Here is a 27,482-nt window from a genome sequence, read left to right on the forward strand (position 1 = left end):
ATGAGGTCATATTGCTTAAATAATGAGGGGGAAATTAGCAGTAAATAATCAAAAAGAACAGAGAGGGTAGATAGAGCAACATGCAGAGGCACTTGAAATTAGCCTTTTTAAGGCAACACTTACTATAAACTGTTCGATGTCTCTCTCTAGTCCCACATTTGGCAGATCAGGCATCATATGAGCCACAACTTTGAAACCAGAATCCTTGGCCAGGTGAAATGACTCACATACTGCCTTCACAGTGTGGCCCCTGAGGAAAGAAAATTCACTCCTGTTATACAAATAAATGGGCAAGAAGGTTAACACAAGGAACAGAGGGAAAACAATCTTGGAGACATGTAATGGTAGTTTTATAATGAAGAATAATATGGCTGGGGAATAAGAATCTCAGAAAATCATTTTTATATTTCTGGCTGTGAAAAGGCCTAGAAATAAATCAGTTCACTTCTGAGATATTTCTCAGAAATTCCCCAGGTACCTAACTCATGGCTGTGACAGTAAATGAATGGGTTAACCAGAGTTAATGCACATAAAAATTATTTGGACTATAAAAAAAATTATTTGGTTTAGCATCATCAGCTGAAGTAAGCTTACTAATATAAATATTTAAGTTAAAAATAAAAATAATGAGCTCAAAACCATGCAGAAGCAGCCTCTTATTATGTTCTTTCCTTTAAAATTTTTCTGAAATTATTTGGAGAGAGAGGGAGATGAAGAATGTCACCTACATACAAAATAGATTTCATTCTGGTGGTCTCCAATGTCTTTTAAAAAGTGAGAAGAGTGAATGATTTACTGACAAGGCAGAATCATCTGGGGCCAGCTGGGTAAATCATTTTAACATTCTAGCACCACATCTAATAGGAAGCAAGCCCTAATAACAGTTTGGGGCTACTGTAAACCAAAGCCCTATGCCAATCCTTTCACCTCCAGGACATTCCCATTCACCACCACCACCACCACAAATAAACAAATGAATAAACAACAAAAAAAACCACACACAAAAAATTCCTAGAAACATGGACTTCATCCCACTCTGGATATTACCATGCATTTCCATTAATCCATTTCCAATCTCTTTTTGCTAACCACTTCCTGATTTATATGACTAGGTGAGGCCTCTCTCCTGATACTCCATCCAAATATCCAGTACTCGAAAGTTCTACTGTACAATACCACGGTCCCTAGGCACATGTAGTTACTCAGTTTATACTTCAATTAATTAAAATGAACAATTCAGTTCCTCAGTTGCACTATCATATTGGACAATGCAGATGTAGACTACTTCAATCACTGTACAATGTTCTGGACAGCTCTGCTCTAAAGCAAACCCTCAACTTGTTGTTCTACAAGTATCTAGAATTGAGTACATCCAACAACGAAACTCACCTTCCCTCCATGACTCCTCTACTTCCCATTCTCTCCTACCCCCATGTCCATCTACTCACCAAACACTGTCATTTGCTTCTTTTTAAGACATCATTTCTTGTTTAAATGAGTACAACAGCCTCTTAACTGATCTTCCTTCTCCACCTGCAAACTGTGATCCTTCCAAAGGGATCTAAAATGCAGATATGCTCCTATCACAACTTATCTTACAGCCTGTCCTCAGACTAAAGCCGAAACTCCCTGGGCTGACTTCTAAGGTTCCTTATTATTTGGCCACCATGGCTAACCTCTTCTGCCTCACCTCTTACCACTATCCTACCTCATGCTCTACACTCTTAACCAAGCTAACCTGCTCCAAATCCCCTAAATTTGCCAAGTGCTCTCATCGTTAGGCATTTGCTTGTATGTTTCTTTCTGCCTGAAATAATCTTCTTCTTCCCCATTTGAGTCATACTCTTCCTGTAAGTCTCAGGTCTGATGCCATTCTTTTCAGAAAGCTTCCCTGACCTACAAGAGACTCTTCCCATCTCCACAGGTACAACACGTGATCACTGCAGCAGGCCAACCAGTGTTTCCGGTTTAAGACTCACCCTACAAGGGTACATTTTATTCATGTTAATCTTTCTTAAGCCTGATATCTGTGTAATTCTTCCCTGTGATCAAAACTATCCAACAGATCTCTAGTACCTAAAGGAAAGATTCCTCTCTCTTTAGCCTGGCATTCTTCTGGTGGTTTCTAAGATGCTGACCAGTGTAAGCCTTTTACTTCCTAGTTGCCTTCCTTCTCCTACCACAACCACCAATCACGTCTGCCTCTCCTGGTAAAGTAGCCTTTAAAGTCCAACTGATCATATACCAACTCCCTGAAACCTGACTTTACATCCTCAATCAATGATCTCTGCTGCCTAGCAGACTCCTGAAATCTTTTGTTTTTCTCTAATTTACCAATTAATCATAAAGTTCCTTATACAGCTAATCTTTCATGTGTATGTTTCTCTTCAACTCAGTGATCTATTTCTAGAGTTCTTCAAGAGAACTTTATATGGCTCTGTCAACCCCTATTTCTATTCTTTCTTAACTTCCTAAATTTCTCAAAGTTTACACCCATTGCTCAACAACCCTTCTCTCACTACTCTATTAATTGGCATCTGCTTCACAAAAACCGATCTTTTAAATAGCACCCTGATTTTCTTCTTGTTCAAACCCTTCTCTTTGTTTCCATGCTCCTGGCCTTCTCTTCTGCTTTAGAAGACTGACCTTGAAGCCCTGCCTTCCCCTTTCCATATGGAAAAGGCTGTTTATGACAAGAACAGGAAGAGAAAAAAGCACATTTACAAGCTACTGGAAAAGAGCCAGTAAAGACGAGAAAAATGGAAAGGGGGTGGAAATTAAGAGCAGAGACAGAAGAATGACTCTGAGAAGAAGGAATACCTATACCTCTTTCTCTGATATTGGTAGGAAGGAGAAGAGGATGAGTATAAATATAGATATAATCAGGGGGAGTTAGAAGGAAGCTTGTGTGAAATCATTTGTCTTCATTTTACCTGTTGGTATCTCTGGCCACATCTTCGTAGACACTCTGTACCCCAATCTCCAGCCTTGTGCAGCCATAGGTCAACATGTCACTTAAATGCCGCTTCATGCAGTAATCTGGTCTGGTCTCAATTGTAATTCCAATACACTTTGTGAGGCTTCTTTCAGAATACCTGCAGAGCAAATCTAAAAGTAAGCAACCTTCCACAGCTTTAGGACATTTGCTCCCATTTGAACGACTGTTTTCGCTTAGTCCTGTAAGACAGTGGTTAAGAGCGTGGCCTACCTCAAATCCTGGCTCTGCTACTTCTTAACTATGCGCACAGAAATGTTATTAACCTCTCTGTGCTTCGGTTTCATTATGTGCAGAATGAGCCTAATAGAAGCCATACCTCATAGGACTGACATGACTGAACTAGCACACAGTACTGTTACCACCATCATTATCATTCTTATCCCCCTACAGGACGCTAGTAACCATAATCTCCTTGAAACAGCGAATGCAACTGTGGAAACTCTAGTAACCACTTTTCATATAAGTGAAAAGTATCTGCCTTATTTATTTCCTACTCTGTATTTTATGCCATGTTAAATAAAAGAAAAAAAAAAAAGAAGGGCAAGGGAAGTATGTATAATGATCATAGGAATAATTTAGATAAAATGTCTTCTATATACACACACAAGTCATTCTGCCAAGCCTATTAATCTTAGCAATAATTTACAAAATTAGGCATCATTCTTCTCTTTCACTAACACTAGGTATCAAAGTAGTGAGTAATACTTCAGACTCAAGCTGCTTGAGTTAATGGCTTTACTGCTGGCTGAGAATCCAGGGAAGTAAAAGGGACCTACTGAGGGGGCTGCTAATGTGAGCAGAGGACCTAACATTTCCGGGGGCCACTGCACCAAGTGCTGTGTTAGATACTCTGTACATATATGGAATGCTCCATCAGCTCAATGAAGCATGTCTTCTTATCTCCATTTCACAGAAGAAACTGAGGTTCAAAGAGATGAATACCATGTCTAAGGACACAGAGCTCATAATATCCAAGTCAGGATTTGAAATTGGGTCTATCAGACTTCTAAATTCTTATTCTTCATTTCACTTTAGAGCACTGCTTAGACAATTCAGCAAGGAACATCAGATTTCTCTTTTCAACTTCTCTAACATCCTAGAACCCAGTGATTCTTCTTGGTGCACCCTTCTACAACTTTCTCAATTCCCTGGGAGGGTAAGGGAAACCTCTTTTTCTCCCCCATCCCGCCCCCTATTTGATTTTCTTCCTTTCAAAGAAGTTCAAAGTCCTTTCTTCAAGTATAAAAATAATCAAGTTTCCAAAATTTTAAAACTATTCCTTTAGGTTCACTTCTTCATTAACTGTCAATAAAAGCTGACTTAATTTTAATAACAGTTATTAACAAAGTTAATCACTGAACTGGAACACCGATTCTGAAATTTTTCATTCTTGATATTCCAACTCTTTTGCACTGTTTATTACCTATAAAGTTTTATATGGAATTACCAGAGGCAACAGAACTAAAAAGTAAATAAGTGGTCCACAGTTACTGAAAACTGAATCCGAAGAGAGATAAAGTGCTCAGATATTTATCAAATCTTGCCTAAGACAGGATATAAATCATTGTGCATCTTTGAAATAAATCAGAAAGTCCCATGCCTCTCAAATAGGTGGGTACTAAGACTTGCACTAACAGAAAGAAGTATATAATGCCATGGTTAAATATAATTTTCCTTAAATATCAATTATTGTGTTTGGGGAAAACCATATTTAAAAAATTAAAATACTCATATTATGGAGGAAAAAAATCACATGAAGATTGATTTAAAAAGAAAGGAAAGCAAGAAACTCTAAATTAGTGTATTTGAGAAAGTAAAGAAGAACATAATAGAATCAGGCATTCTAAAATTGTACCATATATCTCCCTATTAACTGACTGTTTCAAAGCTTCCAGTTTTTCTTAAAAGAAAGCTCAGCAGCACAAGAGTACCTTGGATCACTGGGAAAAAACTAGAGGATGGGCAACTGTGCAAGTGGGAATCTGTCCACAGGAAAGAGAAAATCACCAGCAAATCTTTCTCTTGTCCAGATCACGAAAGGCATGCAGACACAGGAAGCTGCTGCAAGGACTGTAAGAAATCTCTTTCTTAGTAATTGGAATATAGTATAAGGAGAGAGACAAGCCTTATTCTCAAACAATAATTTAACTCCATTTCAAAAATGTCTTTCCTCTTAAGGGAAATGTCATTACCTTTTGCAGGGTAAGAAATGGAAAAATTAAAAAGTAAGTTTTAAAAAGCTAACATTTTGTATTTACAAAAAGCTTTTACCACTACCTTCTTTTCAGAATTGTATTTTCATTTGCAAAGCAATTTAGCAGAAACTCTTAATCTGAATGACAAATTAATGGGGTATTTTCCTAAAAGAACAGAGTTTAAGGTCATCCTTCCTATAGGATAACTGTATTTTTATTGGGATTTTTGTTAATGCTACATTTAGTCCTACAGTCACTGAATGTACCTCTTCATTGAACAGCAGTGTAAAGATATTAATGATTGTTCTTTAATATGCAAATATTTGCATGAAGGCTTTCAACTAGTCCAAGCAACTTCGGGGCAATTTTTAGGGCCTGCCATAACTCTCATATCATTTTAGGTAGCCATCCAATAGGATGCCTCTCTGTTAGTACCCACTTCAACTCCCATATCTTCTGGGGACCACAAAATTCTTAAGTTCTCGGGCACCCAGGAAATGCACTACACATTTTCCAACCCTGATCATAAACTTCTAAAGGCCAAGTTAGGACTCATACCCAGGTCTTCTAATTCCGACTCCACTGCTCTTTTTATGCCATTACAGGGTCATCTTAAGTAAGTCTGGACCCTACTGTGCAGGGCTATACTGAATCCTACACATTTCTGTATGCCACAGTAGTGGCACCAACTACAAAAGATGCTAGCTAATATGCTCTGTAAAGCCAAATATAATTGAAGCCAATAACTTATGCTGACTTTTTTTTTTTTTTTTTTTTAAGAAGGTTGGGCGGGTGCAAGTGGGGTGGGATAATACCTTCAGAGTTTGAAAGTACACAAAAACTATATGTTAGCTGGTCTTCAAAACATAGCTCAAATATATTTCTCCTCCCACAACATCTTCCCAGAACCTCTCATCACTTTGTGCTACCATTCCCAGAGCCACCTTGCCCATAATATGAATACAGTTTGCCTTGTTATTGGTGGATGTTTGTCTGTGCATCTAGACAGGAGCCACCTTGAAGGCAGTAGGCTCGAATATGTTTGGCGGTAACTGCTTAAAGTCTTCAGCATCAAAAACTCTACTTCAGTATAAAAAAATACAACTACAAAGAATGAATTAATAATCAAGCGTAACTAAAGACAGGTCTTTCTTTACCTTCCCACAGCAGCCTCTAGGTAATTCTGCTGGTTATCTTTCCTCTTGCAAAGAATCAACCCTAGAGGATGCCTCAAACTAGACCAGGGATTCTATAGAAAGAAATAATACACTAGTTCTTGTCTCAGAGATGCTTAACAATCTAGCTCTAAGAAAAAGACACAGATGAAATCAAGAACCACTTAAGAACAAAGACCTAAAAGGGGCAGAAATATGAACACATATTATTTCTTGGTTCTATTTATAGAAGGAAAAAAGTAAACTATAAAAGTGGTATCCATTATTACTAACTCCTTGCCTGAAGGGCCCCAACAAAGGGGACACTGAAGGAAGACAGCAAACCAATGTTAAAGTCTTCTGGAAACTGTTTATATGATTCACTCCAGGAAGATTATAGCATCAAAGAACACTTTTCATTGCTATCAGTTTGTTGCAGTCCTCTTTTAAAACCTCTGTCAATGGTGCCTGGGTGGCTCAGTCATTAAGTGTCCACCTTCAGCTCAGGTCATAATCCCAGGGTCCTGGGATCAAGTCTCACATCAGGCTCTCTGCTCAGCGGGAAGCCTCTTTCTCCCTCTCTCAGTTCCCCTACTTATGTTCCTTCTCTTGCTGTATCTCTCTCTGAGAAATAAATAAAATCTTAAAAACAAAAACAACTTTTAAAACCTCTGTCATTAATAACGTCAATGTGTCTTAGTCTACTCCTGTGTGAAATCTTATTGGGGCTCAAGGCCCAAATTCCTGAAAATCCTACAGAACCTCAACCTGCTCAAACCAAATGGCAAAGTAAATAAAAATGGTACACAGAAGAAATGTTAATTTTGATTAGTCATAATGTGAAACTCTCTTCCATATCTACAACCCCAAACTTGGCTAATTAGAATTTACAAAATTCTTGGAAAGCCAAAAATTTGCTTGAAACGCCAAATAACATCAGGGGTTCATGGTGCAATATCTCTGGAATAGCACCACAGACCAAATTCTTTTTTTGCTATTGTCATATCTGGAAAATATATTTCAATAAAATTTTATGCTCTGTACAATGCTGTGCTGGTGATATTCTAGGCTTAAAAATGACTGAGTTGGGTGTCTGATGATTTAAAAGTAACAATTTCTTTTCCCCTTTTGAGACAGTGGTCAAGTTTGCTTCCTGGACATTGGTTGTTATGTCAATGAGGTCTATAAAACAAAGTTCTGCCCGACACAAACCAAGGAAACAGAAACAAAGAGAATTCTGATTTTTAAATGAGCACAACCAATGAAAAACTAACCTGGTGACCTTGTAAGTTTAGAGACTAATAAGGGACCTTTGCTCCCTATCATGCTAGTTGACAAGGTATAAGACAGTAAGATATATATAGACAAAACAACCCATAACATTTTGGTTTTTGATTCTTTCAACAGCTGACAAGAATGCTATCAGACAGCTGAAGAACCAATAGCAATGCATTATTAATAGAAAAGAAAAAAAAGAGTTATTACATATTCTTTTAACACTGCATTCATATTCTACTTTAAGGACTACATATAAGGACTATAAATGCATTATAGAAAAGTCATTGTCAGAAAGTGACTGCCAGATTAAAAGTAACTTCCAAATACACCTTTTAGATAAACATTCTCATTCCAACAGAAATCTTCAAACTACAGAATGTCGGAGAAAGTAGTAATTTCAGAGATAATCTAGTCCCACCTCATTTTTATAGATGAGTAAACATAAGCACAGAACACATAACTGGCTTAAATCAGGTAATAATGTAAGATGATCACAGAATTAAGTGTGGAAACTAAGTCTTCTGATTCTTCATGCACAGTTCTTTCCACTGGGTTCATTTAATAACACTTACTTAGTACTCTCTATCCGTAAAACATTATGCTAGATATAAGGGACTTTTTCTCTTAAGAAGGTTAATTTCCTATTTAGGAAGGGGTGCCTAGGTGGCTCACAGTTAAGCATCCAAATCCCGATTTCAGCTCAGGTCATGCATGATCTCAGGGTCGTGAGACTAAGCCCCACAGGAGGCTCCTCATCCACTGTGGAGTCTGCTTCAGATTCTCTCTCTCCTCTTCCTCAGCCCCTACCATGCCCTCTCTCTCTCTCTCTCCCTTAAATAAATAAATATCTTTTAAAAAAAATCTCCCCCCAAAACAAAAACAGAACCCATACAGAATAGCCTCTCTCTGACCAAAATGGCATTAAATTAGAAACTGACAACAATGAGATACCAAAAAAAACTCTGTTTTTGGAAATCTGGAAATCAAACAACCCATTTCTATATAATCCATGGGTCCAAATATAAAGGATTTAAAAAATACTTTAAGAGAATAATAATTATAATACCACATATCAAAGTTTATGGGATTCTGCCAAAGCAATGCTTAGAGGAAAACTTAAAAGTTTAAATACTTACATCAGAAAAGAAAAAAGGTCTATAATAATGGCCAAGCCTCTATACCTTACTAAGTCATAGAAAAAGAACCATGAAGCATGCCAAAGAAAGGAGAAGACAACAATAAAAAAGTAAAACAAAAATTAATGAAGTAGAGGACATAAAGTCAAGTCAGTTCTTTGAAAGGAACAACAAAATTGATAAACCCCTAACTAGACTAATCAAGAAAAAAAAGAGAGAGAGAACACAGATTATCAGTATCAGGATTGAAAGAGGGGTGATCACTAACATCCTACAGATATTAAAAGCCTAAGGGAATATTATGAACAATTTAATGCCAAAAAAGTTCAACAACCCGGATGAAGTAGACAAATTCCCTGAAAAATATAACTTACCAAAATGGATACAGATAAAACAGAAAATCTGAATATCCTTAGTTAGGAACTGACTTAATTATCTAAAACCCTTCCATAAGGAAAACTTCAGCCTTGGATCATTCTACTGGTGAGTTTTAGTAAACACTTAAGGAAGAAAAAACACTGATTTTACATGAACTTTCAGAAAACAGAGGAGGACACACTTCCTAGCATGTTTAATGGGGCCAGCATAATAACACTAATACCGAAACCTAACAAAAAAATTACAAAAAAGGGGATTACAAACCACCCCTGTTCAAGAACATATATACAAATCCTTTCCAAAGTATTAACAAGATGATATATAAAAAGGATAACACATTATGATCAAATAGGGTTTATCCTACGAATGTAAGGTAGGTTTAAAATTAAAAAAAAAAAGTAATCTAACTGATAAAAATAAAGTAGGAGAAATATGTGATCATCTGAACAGATATAGAGAAGTCATTAGACAAATGAATTAATGATAAAACCTCTCAGCAAACTTCTTCAATCTAATAAAAGTGCCTACAAAAAACCTCTCAAGATAAGATAAGAAAACAAAGTCCACTTTCACCACTTATATTTAACACTGTCTTAATGTCCTAGCCATTACAATAAAGCAAGATAAAGGATGCAAATCCAAAAAGAAAAATTAAAGCCTACTGTATTTGCAAATTAAGTGATCGCTTATGAAGAAAATCTTAGCAAATTTACAAAAACAGCTTTTAGAACTAAGTAGTGAATTTATTAAGGTAATATAATACTAGGTTAATATACAAAAACCAATGATATATCTATATACTATCTGTAAAAAATCTGAAAATGAAATTTTTAAGAAGTTCAATTTATTTTTTTTTCTTTTTTCTTTTTTCTTTTTTATAAACATATAATATATTTTTATCCCCAGGGGTAAGAAGTTCAATTTCTGTAGCATGAACAGACACAAAAATATTTTGGAGTAAATTTAACAAAAGGCTAATAAGAGCTCTACACTGGAGACTTCTACAAGGAATTAAAGAAGATCTAAGTAAATGAAGAGATAGACTATGTTCATTGATCAGAAGACTCAATATCATTGTCAATTTTCTCCAAATTGTTTTATAGTTTTAACACAATCCCAATCCCAACACACTTTTTAGTAGAAATTGATAAGCTGATTCTAAACTTTAAATAAAAATGCAAAGGAACTAGAATATGAAGACAATCCTGAAAAACAATGACAAAGATGACTCAAACTACTTGTCTTCAAGATATACTATGAAGCTACCATGATCAGACAGTATGTTACTGGCATAAGAACTAAAAAATGGATCAATGGGACAGAACAGAGCCCAGTTCCACATTTATAGTCCATCAATTTTTGACAAAGCCACCAATATAATCTAAATGGGAGAGTTTTTATGGGAAAAATGGGGAAGTTTTTAAAAAAGTAATGTTGAAACAAAAAAATGGGGACATTTTTAAAGAAGTATGTTGAAACAATTAGATGCCTACCTATAAGGGAAAAAAGAAAACTTTGACTTACTTCACACTACATATAAAAATTAATTCAAGATGGATCACAAGCCTGAACAGGCAAGCTAAATATAAAAACCTAAAACGAGAACTAGAAGAAAACACAGGAGAGTATCTTCTTGTCTTGGGAGTAAGCCCAGGTTTAATAGAGACAATACAAAAGCAGTAACTATTAAAGCAAAAAACTGCTAAATTAGACTTCATCAAAATAAAAACTTCAGCTTAAAGTTAATCTTAATATAATAATACTCAAGCCACAGACTGGGTTTTCGTATTTGTAAAATACAGATCTAGCAAAGGACTGGTATCCAGGATTTATAACAGTCCAATAAAAAATAGGCAAAAGATTTTAACAGACACTTCACGAAGGAAGTATACACAGAAAGCATAAGCACATGATAAAGTGCTCATCGTCATTAGTCATCAGGAAAATGCAAATTAAAGCCACAATGAGAAACCATTACACACCTACTAGAATGGCTAAAATTAAAAAGACTGACACCACCATATGTTGGTGAGGATGTGGAAAAACCAAATACTCATACATCACCGGTCAGAGTACAAATGATACAACTACTTTGGAAAAATGTCTGGCAGTTTCTTAAAAAATTAAACATAGATGTAGCAATTCTACTTCTGGCTTACCCAACAGAAATAAATGCAGTATTCACACTAAGACCTGTATGAGTATGTTCACTGAAGTTTTATCACAATAACTGCAAACTGGAAATAGCCCAGGTGTCCAATGATAGAATGGATAAGCTGTGGTCATGCATACAATGGAATACTGCTCAGCGCAACCACTGAAATACCCAACAACACTGATGAATCTCCAAATATTAAGCTCAATGAAAGAAATGTTATACAAAACAGTATATGGCTGTATGGAAGGGGGAAAAAGGGGAATAATGGTTGCCTTCGGGAGATACAGTTGAGAATTTACTGGGAAGGGGCATGAGGAAGATTTCTGGGATGACGGTTATGTTCTATATCATGACAGCGTTTTGATGCACAGGTATGTATGTTTATTAGAACTCATCAAATGATACACTTAAGATCTTTGCACTTCATTGTATGTAAATGTACTTCAAAAGAAAACACAGTGGACTATATATGGAAAGAAGTGTACTGAAGCCTGCAACGTTTTGAAATACATAAAAAAAAAAAAGAGGGATCCATGGATGGGTAGAAAAAGGGATAGTTGGATAAGTATGTGATAAAGGAAGTACTGTAGAATCCAGATGAAAAGCATGTAGTGCTCACTGAAAAATTCTGTATGTTGGAAGAAATACAGCAGCTAATATGACTGAGATCATATTTTAGGTTGGACTGCCAAAGTTAAGGATCCTGGTCACCATCCATGAAAATCTGGTTGATCAAGGGAGGAAGCAAAAGATGTCAGTATATAAAGTGAGGGGTGAGGAATATATTAAAGCCAAAGACCAGAAATGCAAGAAGTCTGAAGTGTGCCAGAAAATAAAGCCCAGGGCAGTAAGGAAGAAAATAATCACTTTCAAGCCCTCTGAGGTTGCTTTTGCTTTCTTCCTAACTTCTGCAAATCTACGAAACTGTCTTGTAGGCCTGGTACCCAGCATTATCTAGCACACCAGCTTTTCCAAGACACATAAGGACACAGCTGGAGGATTTAAAGTCATTGATGAGGGGCAAAAAGAGGAAGAAACGGAAATGAATTAAAAATTCCACTGGGAGAAGGTATGACTCACCCACTTCTTGATGGGTAACCACCCTTTGAAATTGCATCTTTTAAAAACAGCCAAAAAGCATTAAAGATTGAATGTAAAACTGCTACTGGGCAGGACTGATTAAAAAGGAATAAAACTATTTTAAAAGGTTATTCTGAGTTATTTGGCAATATTTGCATTCCAGTGAATGGGTGACTCAGATCCTACTGCCGGTCCTTTTCATCTCCAAGCTATGATTTTTAGAGGACAACAGTCACCAGAAGTTGTTGCTCTCTGGAGACAACTGGAGTTTTAGTCTAGCTGATAGAAATGAGTGATTATCACTTTGCTTGATTGAATGCACCTTGACAGAAACCACACCTGCTTTGTCCTTGAACTCTTTTACTCAGTTTTCCAATTTTTCTATTTGCAAGGATAGAACATACTTTTTGCTACTAACTTGCTATAAATAGAAACCAGGTTCACTCTGGGGGGGCTTTTCCTTACCTTAACTTTTGATCTTTTAAGTAAAAGCAAAATTTTGATCAGGCTTAAACATGGCTTAAACTTTGATCAGGTTAGACACTGAATAACAAAGGAGGGTAACATGAGGTAACTGCAATTTGAATGAAGACTTTTAACCTTAAACATTATTATGGACTCATCTGTCACTATGTAATTTTTAACTTAATTTGAAATTAAGCTTTTAAATTAAAACCTCTGCTGTGCTAACTAAAATCAGTATTGCATATTTGTACTCAGCAATAATAAACTAATAGCAACGAACATTAAAATAAACATGAAGCTCATTACTTAACATCTGGGAAAAGTCAGCCACACTGGGTAACCCAGCCAGTCTTCACAAATACCCTTAGTGCAAGAGAACATAGAAAACGGAGAGGTAAAGAGCTCATCCAAAAATTTTTGAAGAAAACACATTATGTCCAAAACACATCATCTCTGGGCTGCTCTTTATTTCACAAAATGTTAACATTTGAGAATGGTCTTCTAGGTCTCTAGTTCTATAGCACAATCCAGACTGCTATTTCTTTAAACTATATAACATTTTCTGAAAAACTAAATGCCATCTTTAAGTATGGTAGCAAAAATGTAGTAGTAGCAAAAAATTTACCTCAAACAAAATAAGATACCACAAATCAGCTTTTTCCAGATTATCTCATAAAAGTATAGAGACCAAGAGAAAGAACAAAACATGTCAAATGTAGGTTGCCATGATTCGGTGTAACATTCATGGATGGTTTTATGGCTCCCAGATTGTACTTTTATTACTTCCCAAGAGCTGTTCATGAGATTTGTTGCAATGAAGACTCAAATCATATATAAATTTTCATCTGAAAGTAAAGTGTTTGTTGCCCTCTTGAGGCAAATTCAAGAACAGAAATAAAACAACGCTGGCTTGGCCTACTCCATTACAGAAAGAGGCTTCCTTCTCCAAAGGGCTTTTTCTATCATGCTCTGAAACTGGATAGTTATAATATAAACTCTATTTTCACACCAATAACAGACAACTTATAAAAGGCACTAGAACATTTCTGCAAAAATAAAGCTAAAACTTCATACTAAGAATAAAGCAAAAATTTTAAAGTTTCAACTGATAAAAATGTCAAACTAGCTGCATCCTAAAAATTAATTATGCAGATCTTCAGTCAACTTAGCTTATATGGCCCAGGGGACTCCAACTATACACTACGAAAAGTTTTGTGACAAACTTTTATGAAGGTTGGGAGGGTGGGGCAAGTCCAAGACAGTCTACTCCGTTATACTTAGCAAATAAGGTCTTCAACACGAGAAGAGCTGCACTGAGAAAAGAGTGTGTAATATCTAAGTGTGGGTAGAAAAATTCAATGGTCTTGACAGATTATCCTGTTACAGAATTCTCAGAGTTAAATGAATTTTAGTAATTCTGAAGTACAGTTGCCATTTCAGTGTCATGGGGCTTTGAACTAATTAATGTTGTTTCTTCTTAAATTACATTTTATTTTAAGCTATCACCTGATTTTCAGCATTAAGAAGAATGGGTTGGACTACATTATTCCTCTAAAGTTTCAAAGATTTCAGTGTTTTACTAAGCATGACTTATATTCATGAATGATCAAGATTTCAAATAAGCAGTAAAAATATGGTCATCATCTCATCTTCCTACTAAATACTAAAGGTCCTGTAGGAGGAAGAGATCACACCAGCCAGCTGTTATTAAAAGTCTAGATTCATGGACATAGAATTAACCCATCACATTCTCTAGAACCAATCAAACAAAGTAGGTTCCTCACACACTCTCCCAGTTGCTGAACTCTATACAGATGTCTCAAGATACCCTTGATAGCTAAGGGGACAGGGAAAGTAGAAAGAAGACAAAAAGTGTCCCTAATCTAAGAGGTTGCCCTACCTGTTGTTAGCTGTCAGTATTTCACCTACAGACTGATCATTCATTCAAAATGTATTCACACATTTACTTATGGCTACTAAGTGCCAAGAACCACTTTATTTTATTTTTTTTAAAAGATTTTATTTATTTATTTGATAGAGAGAAATCACAAGTAGTCGGAGAGGCAGGCAGAGAGAGAGAGAGGGAAGCAGGCTCCCTGCTGAGCAGAGAGCCCGATGCGGGACTCGATCCCAGGACCCTGAGATCATGACCTGAGCCGAAGGCAGCGGCTTAACCCACTGAGCCACCCAGGTGCCCCAAGAACCACTTTATTTATAATACCTTAGGTTCATTCGAACTTTGGCTGCACTTACGACTACAAAAAATTCTCTAAGAGGGGCACTATTTGAACAACTTTGTCCTTACCTATGTGACCCTCCCTCCGCAATATAAAAGAGAAGCCAGAAAAAAGCCTGAACACAGGAAGAGGAGTATTAAAAAAAACTCCAGAGAGATCCTATTTCTTCCAATATTTTGAAGTTCTAATGATGTACACACATGTGTGCTCATATACACATAGACACACAAACTTTCATACATTTTTTGTATCTAGCACAGTTTCTTGCATTAGAGCAAAGCTCAGGCTCTGAAAGCAAAGCTGACTGGTTTCACAGCCCCACTTGGCCACCAACTACCTGTGTAATTTTGACAAGTTGCTTAATCTCTGTACCTTAGTTTCCTTATCTGTAAAACAGGGGTAGTTTACATACTTAACTCAGGATGCCTGGGTGGCTCAGTTGGTTAAGTGCCTGCCTTTAACTCACATCATGATCCATGGGTCCTGGCATCTGGCTCCCTGAGCAGGGAGCCTGCTTCTCCCACTCCCTCTGCCCCACCCCCTGCTTGTGCTCTCTCGTGCTCTCTCTCTCTCTCAAATAGGTAAAAAAAATCTTTAAAAACAAATAAATACTTAATTCAAAGGTTTACTGTAAGTTTTAAAAAAATGAATACTTACCACAATGCCCAGCACATGATATACAAACATGAATGTCCTCCTTTATCCCCATCTGCCATGTCCCTTCCTTCTCAGCTCTAATGCCCGTAGTAACCATCATCACTCTACTATCTCTTCCATGCATTTACATTTTCTAAGCATTTACACATATGTCCCTGCATTTACATTTATGTGCAGGTACACAAAACTGACGGGATCCATACTGTAAGAACTGGCTCTAAAAATTGCTTTTTCACATAGTATATATACCTCAGAGACTGATAACTTTATCATATTAGGTGATCTTATCTGTCTGCATGGCTACAAAGGCCATGTATAGGTTGATAACCCCCAATTTTACACTGCCAGCCCAGATGTCTCTTGTATAGTCTACCCAAATCTCCACTTGAATGTGCCTTAGATATTTCAAATTTAACATATCCAAAGTAAAATTATTGGTTTTCTCCTATATACCTGCTCTTCTCTATCTTTTTCATCTCAGCATATGGCCCCACCCATCAACCATTTCCTATAACCAAAGGCTGGGTATCGTGCTTGATTCTTTCCTCTTTCTTACCCCCAACCCAACCCAAAGTCCTGTCATTTGCAGCAATAAAACAGAGTTCTAATCCATCCTCTCTTCTCCATCATTACTGCCACCACCCTCAAGTGAGCTATGATGGACATAATAGTCTTCTATCTGGCTTCTCACTTTTACTCTTATAATCCTCCAACCCATTACCCAGACAACAGACAGAATGACCTCATCAACCTGTATGTGTCACTCTCCTGCTTAAAACCATCTACTTTCTACTGCATTTCAAATAAAATTTTGGCTCCTCAAAAGCATTATATTTTCTGGCCCATACGTATTTAACTCTGCAAGCTCACTTCATGATTATTCTCTCCTTTGTTCACTGGAGTCTAGTTACAGTGGCCTCCTCTCTGTTCCTAGAAGACCCCAAGATCTTCCCCATTTCAGTGATTTTTGTCTTATTTTTTCTGCTCTTGGCCTAATTATTCCTTATACATTGGGTCTCAGCTTAAATACTACCATGCTGTCCAGAGAATAATCTTGTTCTTTATCATAGTAGTCTATTTCTACTATAGTATTCCTGTTTATTTGTTGAACTAGTAGAAATAAGCACCTCAAGAGTGAGGACAACATCCTTACTCCTAGTGCTGAACGCAGTGCACAACACCTAGTGGGCCCTCCATAAACACTGAGTAAATAAGAGGGAATAGCATACAGTAATTAACTAGATTTTCCTGAAACTTCTGAAAATAAAACCTACTTTCAAACCTACTTTTTAAATAACTATATATAAAACTTATTCTTCTTCTTGCTTAAAAACTGAGATATGAGATATCAAAAGAATGTATAATTCTCTTTTGCTTTATCAACTACAATGAATAAATCATCTCATTCATGAATAGAAATTATTTAGTAGTTATTAATAAATTATTAAATAATAATCACTTGTTTCATTGATTTCATGGCAGCCAGATGTTTTACATAAAGTGTACCCTCAGTGCTCTTTTTGAGTGGTTTAAAGACTCAACTAGTTTAGTTTTAGTTTAGTGGTTTAGACCAGCCTATGGTTGAAAAACCTTCAGTGATTTTATGAATCGTTCTTTCTCAGAGGATACTAATGTCAGTGAACCATATGCACTTATTTAAAAAAATAATTTTTTCAATGAAAACAGTCCTTTCCCACAAACAGACATAACTATGAGAACTAGGAATGTGTAAGGTGATGGATGCTAATTAAGCTGACTGTGGTGGCCATCTCACAATATATGTAAGTCTTTATTCTGTACACCATAAATTTTACAATGCTGTACATCAATTATATCTCAATAAACTAGAAAAATGTATTTTAATTATAACCCATCAAAAATATGCAAATAAAATGAACAAAATCTACCACTGCCCCCGCCCCCCTGCACCACCAAAAAAGAACTAGGAACATAGATGTAGAGCAGAAGGAATTCTCAAAGGCTGCGGCTAGGAGGATAAGCTGATAACCACTCTGAAGAATATGGTAAAATAAGGATTTCTTACTTGACTGCCTCGTAAATATTGTTGGAGGTATGTCCTGATAAGGCATCATGTAAATTTCGAATAAAATAATCTCTGTATTCTTCTGGAAGGGCCATAAATGTTCCACCCATCACAATAAACTCCACTTTATCCACACTGTGACCAAGTTGTTTTAACTGAAATACATATAAATTCATCAGCATTAGACATAGTCAACTACACTAAGAAGGCACTGAGAATTTCTAATTTTATTTTGTAGCATTTTCATCAGTATAGTTTAAAAATGAAAAGCAATTAAACATATTTAGCAAATTCTGTGGATTAAAAAAATAGACTCCAGAGTCTGAAAGGAAAAAAATTCTAGCTCATGGAGGGAAAGGGAGAATTATAAAGAATCAGAAAGAAGCTTAACATCAATACATATGTGTGAATTTAAAAACATGGAGAATATAAACTAGAAAGCAGGAAGGGCAAATATAATAATACAATACAATATGCAATATAATAAATATTTATTGATTATGTATTTTTATTTCAGAATTTGCGGTAAGCTTTGGGGACAAAAAGATGACTATATGCAACATAATCAAGACTTGATGCCAATGGAAGAAAAAGAACACTACATTACAAAGAAAAATTAAGAAGGCAATTTTAAATCAAAACTTTGAAGTTTTAAATCAGTTGTGAAGATTAGGAGCACAGGTAGCACTGCTCTCTGGAGGAAAAAAGGAAAATAAAAGTCTGATAAAATATGAAATAGTATCTCTCTCTAGGGGAGAGAATAAAACAGATTTTTCATTTTGTCAGCCATAACAAGCCAAGATTCTAAATTTTAAAAACGAGTATTTAAATTTCTTAGGTTCCTCAAAAAATTAAAAATAGAAAATCAGTATGAGTAATCCCACTACTAGGTAGGTACCCAAAGAAAAACAAAAACACAAATTCGGAAAGATATATGCACTCCTCTATTTACTACAGCATTTTTACAATAGCCAAGATGAAAGCAATCCAAGTGTCCACTGACAGACAAAGGGATGAAGAAGATGTGGTATATATATATATATATAAATATATATATATATAAATCAGCCATAAAAAAGAATGAGCTCTTGTCATTTACAAAAACATGGAGGGAACTAGAGGGTATTGTGCTAAGTCAGACAGAGGAAAAACAAATGCCATATGATTTCATTTATATGTGAAATCTGAAAAACAAAAATGGATAAACAAAAAGCAGAAAGAGCCATAAATGCAGAGAACACACTAATGGTTGCCAGAGAGTGAGTGGTGAAGGGATGGAAAAAATGGCTGAAAGGCAGTAGGAGAAAACCGGCTTCCAGTTACAGAATGAATGAGTCACGGGGATAAAAAGTACAGCATAGAAAATATAGTCAATGATACTGTAAAAGCACTGTAGGGTGAGTGATGGTGAGCACAGTATAACAAATAGACATGTTGAACCACTAGGCTGGATGCCTGAAACTAATGTAATATTGTGTGCCAACTACACTTCAATTAAAAAAAATTTCTTGCCATATTTTAGGCTTGAGAAAAACTGGGTCAAAGGGACTACCAAATTATGAACTCAAATTAATGCACTGTGTAAAGGATGTCTACACTTAATATGGACAAAAAGGCACCTTCTAAAATGTTTGTTTCTGAGAATGGCAGATAACAATTTATGCATATGTATATCTTTATGTATGTAAATATTCACATATACATACGCATGCACACACAAATATGTATTTGATAAAATGTGTATGTAAGTGTGTACACACACACACACACACACACACATAAAGAAAGCCTTCTATCTGTGTTTGTTTACAAGGGATACACAACAAAATCATTCTGGTAGCTTTTTCAAAATATCTTGCCAGAACCGTAAACTACACTTAATTGAACTCTAGAGGTGAAATGCTGGCATATGTTTTGGAAAAGATACTCAGGTGATTCAAGTGCATTTACAGTTAAGAAAAGAATCACTGCTTACAGTAGTTTCTTTTCCTTTTTTTTTTTTAATTTTATTTTTTTCCAGTGTTCCAAAATTCATTGTTTATGTTCTACAGTAGTTTCCAAATCTTTTAAAACCCATTCCCTTTCCAGTAAACATAAAAATTTCATATGCTATTGAAACATTTTAAATGAATTAAATGCCATAGTTAAAAAAGAAACTGAAGCAACGGTCAGCTTAGAAGATGCTTTTCTAAACTATGTAGGTTCCACCCAGGCAGGGGTCCTTTCCTACAGCTGACCATCGTGATGAACATGTGCTTGGGTGACAGTGAAGTGAAAAATCTGAACTGGCTGGCATTCACTAATACTAGTTAAACAAACACAGAAATGACGTAAGGACATGAATGTATTACTTTCCATTGGAGATTTCGTAGTTGCCCTATCAGATATCACTGTAAAAATTAGTGGTCACACTTTTTTAAGTTGGATAAGTTCAAAATAGAATTATAAAAGAGAAAAACTATATTAACATTTAGATTTCCCAAACAGAGCAAGGCTGTTGACATAGGACTTGTTTTTAATTGGTTATATTGGAGTCTAATTTACATACAATAAAATCAATTATTTTTTAAGTGTACAACCGGATGAGTTTGGTTACGTGTTTAGAGAACGTGTTTAGGGTTGTGTAATTACCACCACAGTCAATTTCACAACTCTCAGAAGTTCCTCATACCCTTTTGCAGTCAATTCTCTATTCCCACCCTGGCCAACCAGGCATGGTACTTTTTATGCAGCATATGGAAGCAAATATTCAATCCATCCACCTACTATCTAAGGACTTCCACATATCTACATCTGTAAATTTGGTCTGGTAAATGAGTTTGTACAATTTGAAAGAAACTTAGAGAATATAAAACCTTAAAGCAATAATAGAGTCACGAAAGGAAGTAGCGTTTCTGACCTTGCTGGGTATTGCAAACTAGTCTCCCTCCTTCAGATGGGTATTTAAACTTACCAAGGGGAAAGACACTCTTTTAGTTATTTCAGGTTCAACTCAAATCAAACAATAATACCTTCAGTGTACAAAAACTGAATTTAAAAATGCTTTTTAAAAACTTACCTGTTCTATTCGGTGTCTTGTCTGTAGATAAGGGTCATATCTAGCGCGGATAGCTCGCATGGAGGTTGGCTAAGAAAAAAAGAGAAAAATCTCCTGCTGGGCCCACATTCAATAAAAATAATAAGTAGTTTCAAAAGGACTGTATTAAAAATAAACTTCTTTTGTGCTCCTTCCTTTTTCAGTCTTGTTAGGGATCAAAATAATGTTCTGAATAGCATCTGGCTAGCTCCTACCCAACTGTCTTAAGTATCTGACCAGCAGGGCATCTCCTTGAATCATATTTATCTTTGTGTAAACACTTATGAAACCTCCAGGGTCACTTTCTGCTAGAGCAGAAAGGGGTGGCTAGGGGACAGAAATGAGAGGGAGCTTTTTCACTGAATAATTCCTTTTGTATTTTTAACAATTTGAACAATGGAAAACAAGTAAAAAGTGAAATCCCATATATAAGAAAACGTCCAGTGGTTTGCTGGCTGCTGACCTCTTCTGCAGAGGCTCACTGCTTCAAAAGCCTGCTTGCTGTTCTCCTGCTTGCACCCTGTCCTTACTCTAATCCTTACCCACACAGCATCAAATGATCTTTTTAAAACCCTACACTGGAACAGACCATCCCTCTGCCTTCAACCATAATGGCTTCTCATGACACCTGTAATAAAATCCACTCTCTGAGCAGCTTACAAACTCCCTATGTCATCTGTCTTTCCAATCTCATTCTTCCCCTTACCCATAAGTCCTGGTATACCCCACTGTCATTCCTGCTACAGCTCCTTGTTCTAGATATTCTCTCCGCTGGGAACGTTCTCTCCTGATATTCCTGCATGGCTCCTTCATGTCATTCAGGAATTCAGTCCAAATATCATCTCCTAGACAGTCACTTGCCAGCCACCAAGGCTAAAGTACCTACTCAGCTTCTACAAATCTAACTCTATTTTCCTTCTTGGCTTAGCATTTACTAGTACCTGATATTTTCTTCTTTCTTCTCTATCTCCATTAGAACGTAAATTCTGTAAGATCACGGACCTTGTCCATTTTTCACTGCTGTAGAGGCAGTATAATGTGGTGGTAAGGAACAAAGAATTCAAAACCTGGCTCTGTCACACTTAGCAGTGTGTCTCTGGGCCTGATGTTTAGGACTTCTAAGCCTATTTCCTTATTCATAAAACCAGGATAATAACAGTATCTACCTTCAAGATGCTGCTATATGGTTTAAAGTTGTAAAGCACTTGGAATAGTTGACATATATAACAAGTGCTTATATAAGTATTTTTCTAGTGACTAGAGCAGTATATGTAGATAGTCAGCAAATATTTGATGAATGAACAACTTCTATCTTCAGGAGAAAAATAAAAAATTAAAAAATTTAAGAAAGCCAGTACTTCTACAGGCACACTATAGGTCAAAGTACAATGTTACACTTCCTCAGAATGACTTCACATCACTTTACCTCATATCCAGTATAAGACTGGGTTGAATATTCAAAATCTGAATCTGGTCCACCAGGGCAGTATCTGCCAATACAACCAAAGAAGGATGTCAGATATAAAACTCAGTCCAACAGTCTAGATCAAGTATCTGCAGTCTCCATAAAATCCCAAGAGCAAACAAGCTTCATTTTCAAATCCTAATAGAAGAGTCTATCTTTGCAGTATCTACAACTAATTTATTTTCTATGAACAAGTAAACACAGGAAACATATAAGGAACACTATATGTCTACATTATGGTAGTCGTTTTCAGAATGTTGCAGTCACTGTTATTTTAGAGGTTTAAGCTTTTAGGGACAAGTAAGAGGATTTAAGTTTTCCTAGGTTTGGAATGATACTCACAGTGCTCTCGGTAACTACACTTAGGAAAACCTTTCTCTCATTTAATCTTCCTACCTAGAATCATGCATATTCTTCTGCCTATTTTTCCAATTATCTAAAATTAAATGTTTAAAGGTTATTTATAGTTTATATATAGTTTATATATTTATAGTTTATTATAACTTTGTAATGATACTTTTCTGATCCAAAGTCATTTTAAATTTCTGACATTTAGAATTTAGGCAGCTCATATTTCCATGTTTCATTTATGAAGTTGATAGACTGTCACTCTTGAGTTCTATAACTTAAGTATTTTTTTGTTTACTGCAACAGATTAAAATCTTTATATGTTTCATTTTTAAAGCAGTGAAACATCCTATCAATGGCTGCTTGTTTCAAAGAACTAACTTATGAATCTACTGAACCAAAGTTTTAAATATTAACCAGCATACACTGATTAAGATTCTAGGGGGTTAACTAATTCATTTAAAGTACACATGCACACAACTTATGAAAAGCATCCACACTTACACACATATATTTCCTGTAAAACTGATGTGTGGGCATCTGTGGGGTTTGCACATCACAGCCACAACAGCAATCTACAAAAAAAAAAAAAATTAATAAAAAAGTTATCATGGAATAATGAATATAAAATCCTGGAGAGTGGTTATCTCACAGAAGGAGGGAAATGAATGCAATCAGGAAATGGTACATAAGGAAAGATACAAAAAAAGAAAATGGCTCAAAAGGGGCTTCAGTGTATCTGTAATGCTGTATTTCTTAAGCTGAGCAGTGGGTGTAAGGGTGACCTCTTTTGAGTGTTTTAAATCTCTAAAATACACAAATGCACTTATCTACTAGTTTGGATTATATTTTACCTATAAATTAAGTGAAAAATAAGGAATTAATACTTTTCAAAGTCAAAGTGATTCCATTCTCTCACGCTCTTCATTTTACTAAAATAGCCTACAAGAAAAAAATTACTTTATGCAATACAGATATAAAATTATATCTAGGCCTAATCTTTGTAACTCAACCTCCTCATGGAAATATTGGACCTCAATATTTAGAGCACAGTATTAAGCTAGGAGCTATACTTCAGAGTGTGTGCAAAATATTCTCAGAGGGGTCTGTCAGAGCCTTCCTGATCTGAGGACAGTATGTGCCTCAGAAAGGAGGTGATGACAGAGATAGAAGTATGGTTACATACGTGGGGAATTGGCCAAATAAGGGTACAGACTAAGGTGAATGCAAGCCAGGTTTCTTAGTATTGGAGAAGGAAGTTATAAATATGAAAAGGGAGAGAACTTGGATGTGATAGAAGGTATTGCTGTGAACTCAGAGTTTTCAATAAGTATACTCATATACAAATAAATATAAATGTTAAATGTGTTAGTATATGTGTATCCACATACGTATGTATGTATACATACATATTTCCTAGCTTGGCTCACGGACATGGGCTAGGAGCAGCAACACCCTAATATCAACGAGTGTATTAGCACTCAGATCTTGGTTTCTAAATACCTTTCTCCACTGAAAAAAACCCAGGGGTTTGTGGAGAAACAGCTGATTCCAGACATGGAGCAAAGAAAGGACAAAATGAACCTGGAACATTTTATTAGAACAGAAAGCTAGAAACTGCTCGAAAAATGATGGGGACATTTTAGAAAGACACAGAAACCAGCCTAAAGGCTCTCACTGGTCAAATCAGGAATCATCTGTAGTCAAAATAAATAATGATAGTAACAGATTATAACCATCAAACTGGAAATCATTAAACCATTCATACAAATAAATGAATGAGTAAACTGAAAATGTGATAAGAATTCAAAGTACTTCACCGCACAAAGCTTTTTTTTCTTTTACTTTTTCTTTTTTTTTTTTTAAGATTTTATTTATTTGACAGAGAGAGAGAGAGAGAGAGATCACAAGTAGGCAGAGAGGTAGGCAGAGAGAGATGGGGAAGCAGGCTCCCCGCTGAGCAGGGGCGGGGCTCGATCCCAGGATCCTGGGATCATGACCTGAGCCCAAGGCAGAGGCTTTAACCCACTGAGCCACCCAGGTGCCCCCTGCACAAAGCTTCTTAATTACAAAATGGAAAAGATTAACTTTACAGAGGAGAAGCCTGGGAGATGCTAACTTGCTCAAAGTGAACAATATTGGAAAGAAGAATAAAGACGAAGGTATCATGCTCCCTGATTTCAAATTGTACTACGCAGTATGATACTGGCATAAAAACAGACAAATAGATCAACAGAACAGAAAGTCCAGAAATAAACCCCTCATATATGATCAGTTAATTTACAACAAAGGAACCAAGAATATACAAGTGGGGGAAAGGACAGTCTTCTCAATAAATGGTGCTGGGAAAACGGTACACCCACATGCAAAATGACAAAACTAGACCACTATCTTATACAATACGCAAAAAATTAACTCAAGATAGATTAAAGACTTGAATGTTAAGACCCGAAACCATAAAACTCCTAGAAAAAAAACACAGGCAGAAGTTTCCTGACATTGGTCTGGGTGCTTAAGTTTTGGAACTGACTCCAAAAGCAAAAATAAGTAAGTGGGACTACATCAAACTACAAAGGTTCTGCATAGCCAAGTAAACCATCAACAAAAGGAAAAAGCAACCTACTGACTGGGAGAAAATATTTGTAAATCATATATTCAATAAGGGTTTAATATCCAAAATACACTACAAACTCAGCTCAGTAGCAAAACTACATATGATTAAATAATGAGCAGAGGACTTGAACATTTTCCCGAAGACATACAGATGACCAGCAGACACATGAAAAGATGTTCAATATCAATAATTATCAGGGAAATGCACATTAAAACCATGAGATATTACCTGTTAGAATAGCAAACTGAAACGAAATACTACCACACACCTATCCGAATGGCCAAAACCCAGAACATGGACAATACCAAATGCTAGCAAGCATGCGGAGCAACAGGAATTCTCACTTTTGGTGAGAATATAAAATGGCACAGCCACTTGGATGACAGTTTGGCAATTTCACAAAGGTTTAGTTTTATGGATTATGATATAATCCAGCAACCATGCTCCTAGGTATTCACCCAAATGAGTTGAAAACGTAGATATACACAAAACCCTTCAAACAATGTTTATATCAGTCCTGTTCATAATTGCCAAAAACTGGAAACAACCCAGATGCCCTTCAATAGGTGAAGGGATAAACTGTGGTACATTGAGACAATGGAATATTATTCAGTTCTAAAAACAAATGAGCTGCACCAAGCCACTAAAAAGATGTGGCGAACCTTAAACGCATATTGCTAAGTGAAAGAAGCCAATCTGAAAAGGCTACCTACTGTTTGATTCCAACTACATCTTTCTGAAAAAGGTAAAACTACAGAGACAGTAAATAGATCAGTTTGCCAGAAGTTTGGAGCAAAAGAAAGGATGAATAGAGGAGTTTTAGGGAAGGGAAACTAATCCTCATGATCTTGAAATGGTGGACACATGACATTATGCATTGGTAAAACCCACAATACAGGGGCGCCTGGGTGGCTCAGTGGGTTAAAGCCTCTGCCTTCGGCTCAGGTCATGATCCCAGGGTTCTGGGATTGAGCCCTGCATCAGGCTCTCTGCTCCGCGGGGAGCCTGCTTCCCCCTCTCTCTTTGCCTGCCTCTCTGCCTACTTGTGATCTCTGTCTGTCAAATAAATAAATAAAATCTTAAAAAAAAAAAAAGACAACAAAAAAACCCACAATACACACTACTGTGAGTGACCCCAATATAAACCATAAGCTTCACTTAATAATAATGTAGCAATATTGGTTCATCAATTTTAACAAATGTGCAAACCAATGCCAAGGGCAACCTGGGCAGGAAGGAAAGGAAGTATAGGGGAACCCTGCGTACTTTCTGCTAAATTTTTAGATAAACCTAAAACTGCTCTGTTAAAAACAGGAAAAAAAAAAAAAAAACATAACAACAAAGCAGGGTAACATCAGGAATAAAAGCACGAAGATGGGGTGCCTGGCTGACTCGGTGGATTATAAACGTCTGCCTTCGGCTCAGGTTGATCCCGAGGTCCTGGAATTGAGTCCTTCAACAGGGAGCCTGCTTTTCCCAATGCCTCTGTTTCTCTCTGTCTCTCATGAATACATAAACAAAATCTTTAAAAAAAAAAAAAAAAAGGCATGAAGATGAGGATGCATAGCAGATAGGGAATAACAATCACCTGTGTATGTACTTCTGGTATTTTTGTATTTTTAATTTTTCTTTTTTTTTTTTTTAAAGATTTTTATTTATTTGACAGAGATCACAATTGGCAGAGAAGCAGGCAGAGAGAGAGGAAGGGAAGCAGGCTCCCCGCTGAGCGGAAAGCCCAACATGGGGCTCGATCCCAGGACCCTGAGACCATGACCCGAGCCGAAGGCAGAGGCTTTCACCCACTGAGCCACCCAGGCGCCCCTGTATTTTTAATTTTTTTGAAAGTTTTTATTTTGATTCCAGTTAGTTAACATTCAGCATTGTATTACACGTTTCAGGTGTACAACACAGTGATTCAACAATTCCATATATCACCTGGTGCTCATCACAACAAATGCATTCCTTAATCTGATTACCTATTTAACCCATCCCACTAAACCCCTCTCCTCTGGTAACCCTCAGTTTGTACTATATACTTCCTGGCAGTTTCCTAATTTCTCTTTCTGTTTTTCCCTTTGCTCATTTATTTTGTTTCTCAAATTCCACACATGAGAGGAATCATATGGTATTTGTCTTCTTCTGACTGCCTCATTTCACTTAGCATATCTCTAACTCCATATGTCTATGTCATTGCAAATG

At 36.3% G+C, this 27,482-nt stretch overlaps 1 protein-coding gene across 3 annotated transcripts in view; it reads right to left on the minus strand.

Annotated features, from left to right (window-relative positions):
• Nucleotides 1–27,482, minus strand: part of ELP3 (elongator acetyltransferase complex subunit 3) — a 94,413-nt gene that overhangs the window by 51,614 nt on the left and 15,317 nt on the right. For all 3 annotated transcript variants that reach the window (XM_032332319.1, XM_032332321.1, XM_032332320.1), the window contains 6 exons: nucleotides 23,174–23,244; nucleotides 22,283–22,346; nucleotides 20,839–20,907; nucleotides 17,781–17,935; nucleotides 2,934–3,095; nucleotides 124–250 (listed from right to left, as the gene is read on the minus strand). In XM_032332319.1, coding sequence (XP_032188210.1) covers nucleotides 124–250; nucleotides 2,934–3,095; nucleotides 17,781–17,935; nucleotides 20,839–20,907; nucleotides 22,283–22,346; nucleotides 23,174–23,244 — 648 coding nt within the window. The remainder of the gene's footprint in view (nucleotides 1–123; nucleotides 251–2,933; nucleotides 3,096–17,780; nucleotides 17,936–20,838; nucleotides 20,908–22,282; nucleotides 22,347–23,173; nucleotides 23,245–27,482) is intronic.

This window comes from Mustela erminea, chromosome 2 (assembly GCF_009829155.1).
Source record: "Mustela erminea isolate mMusErm1 chromosome 2, mMusErm1.Pri, whole genome shotgun sequence".
NCBI classification, from domain to species: Eukaryota; Metazoa; Chordata; class Mammalia; order Carnivora; family Mustelidae; genus Mustela; species Mustela erminea.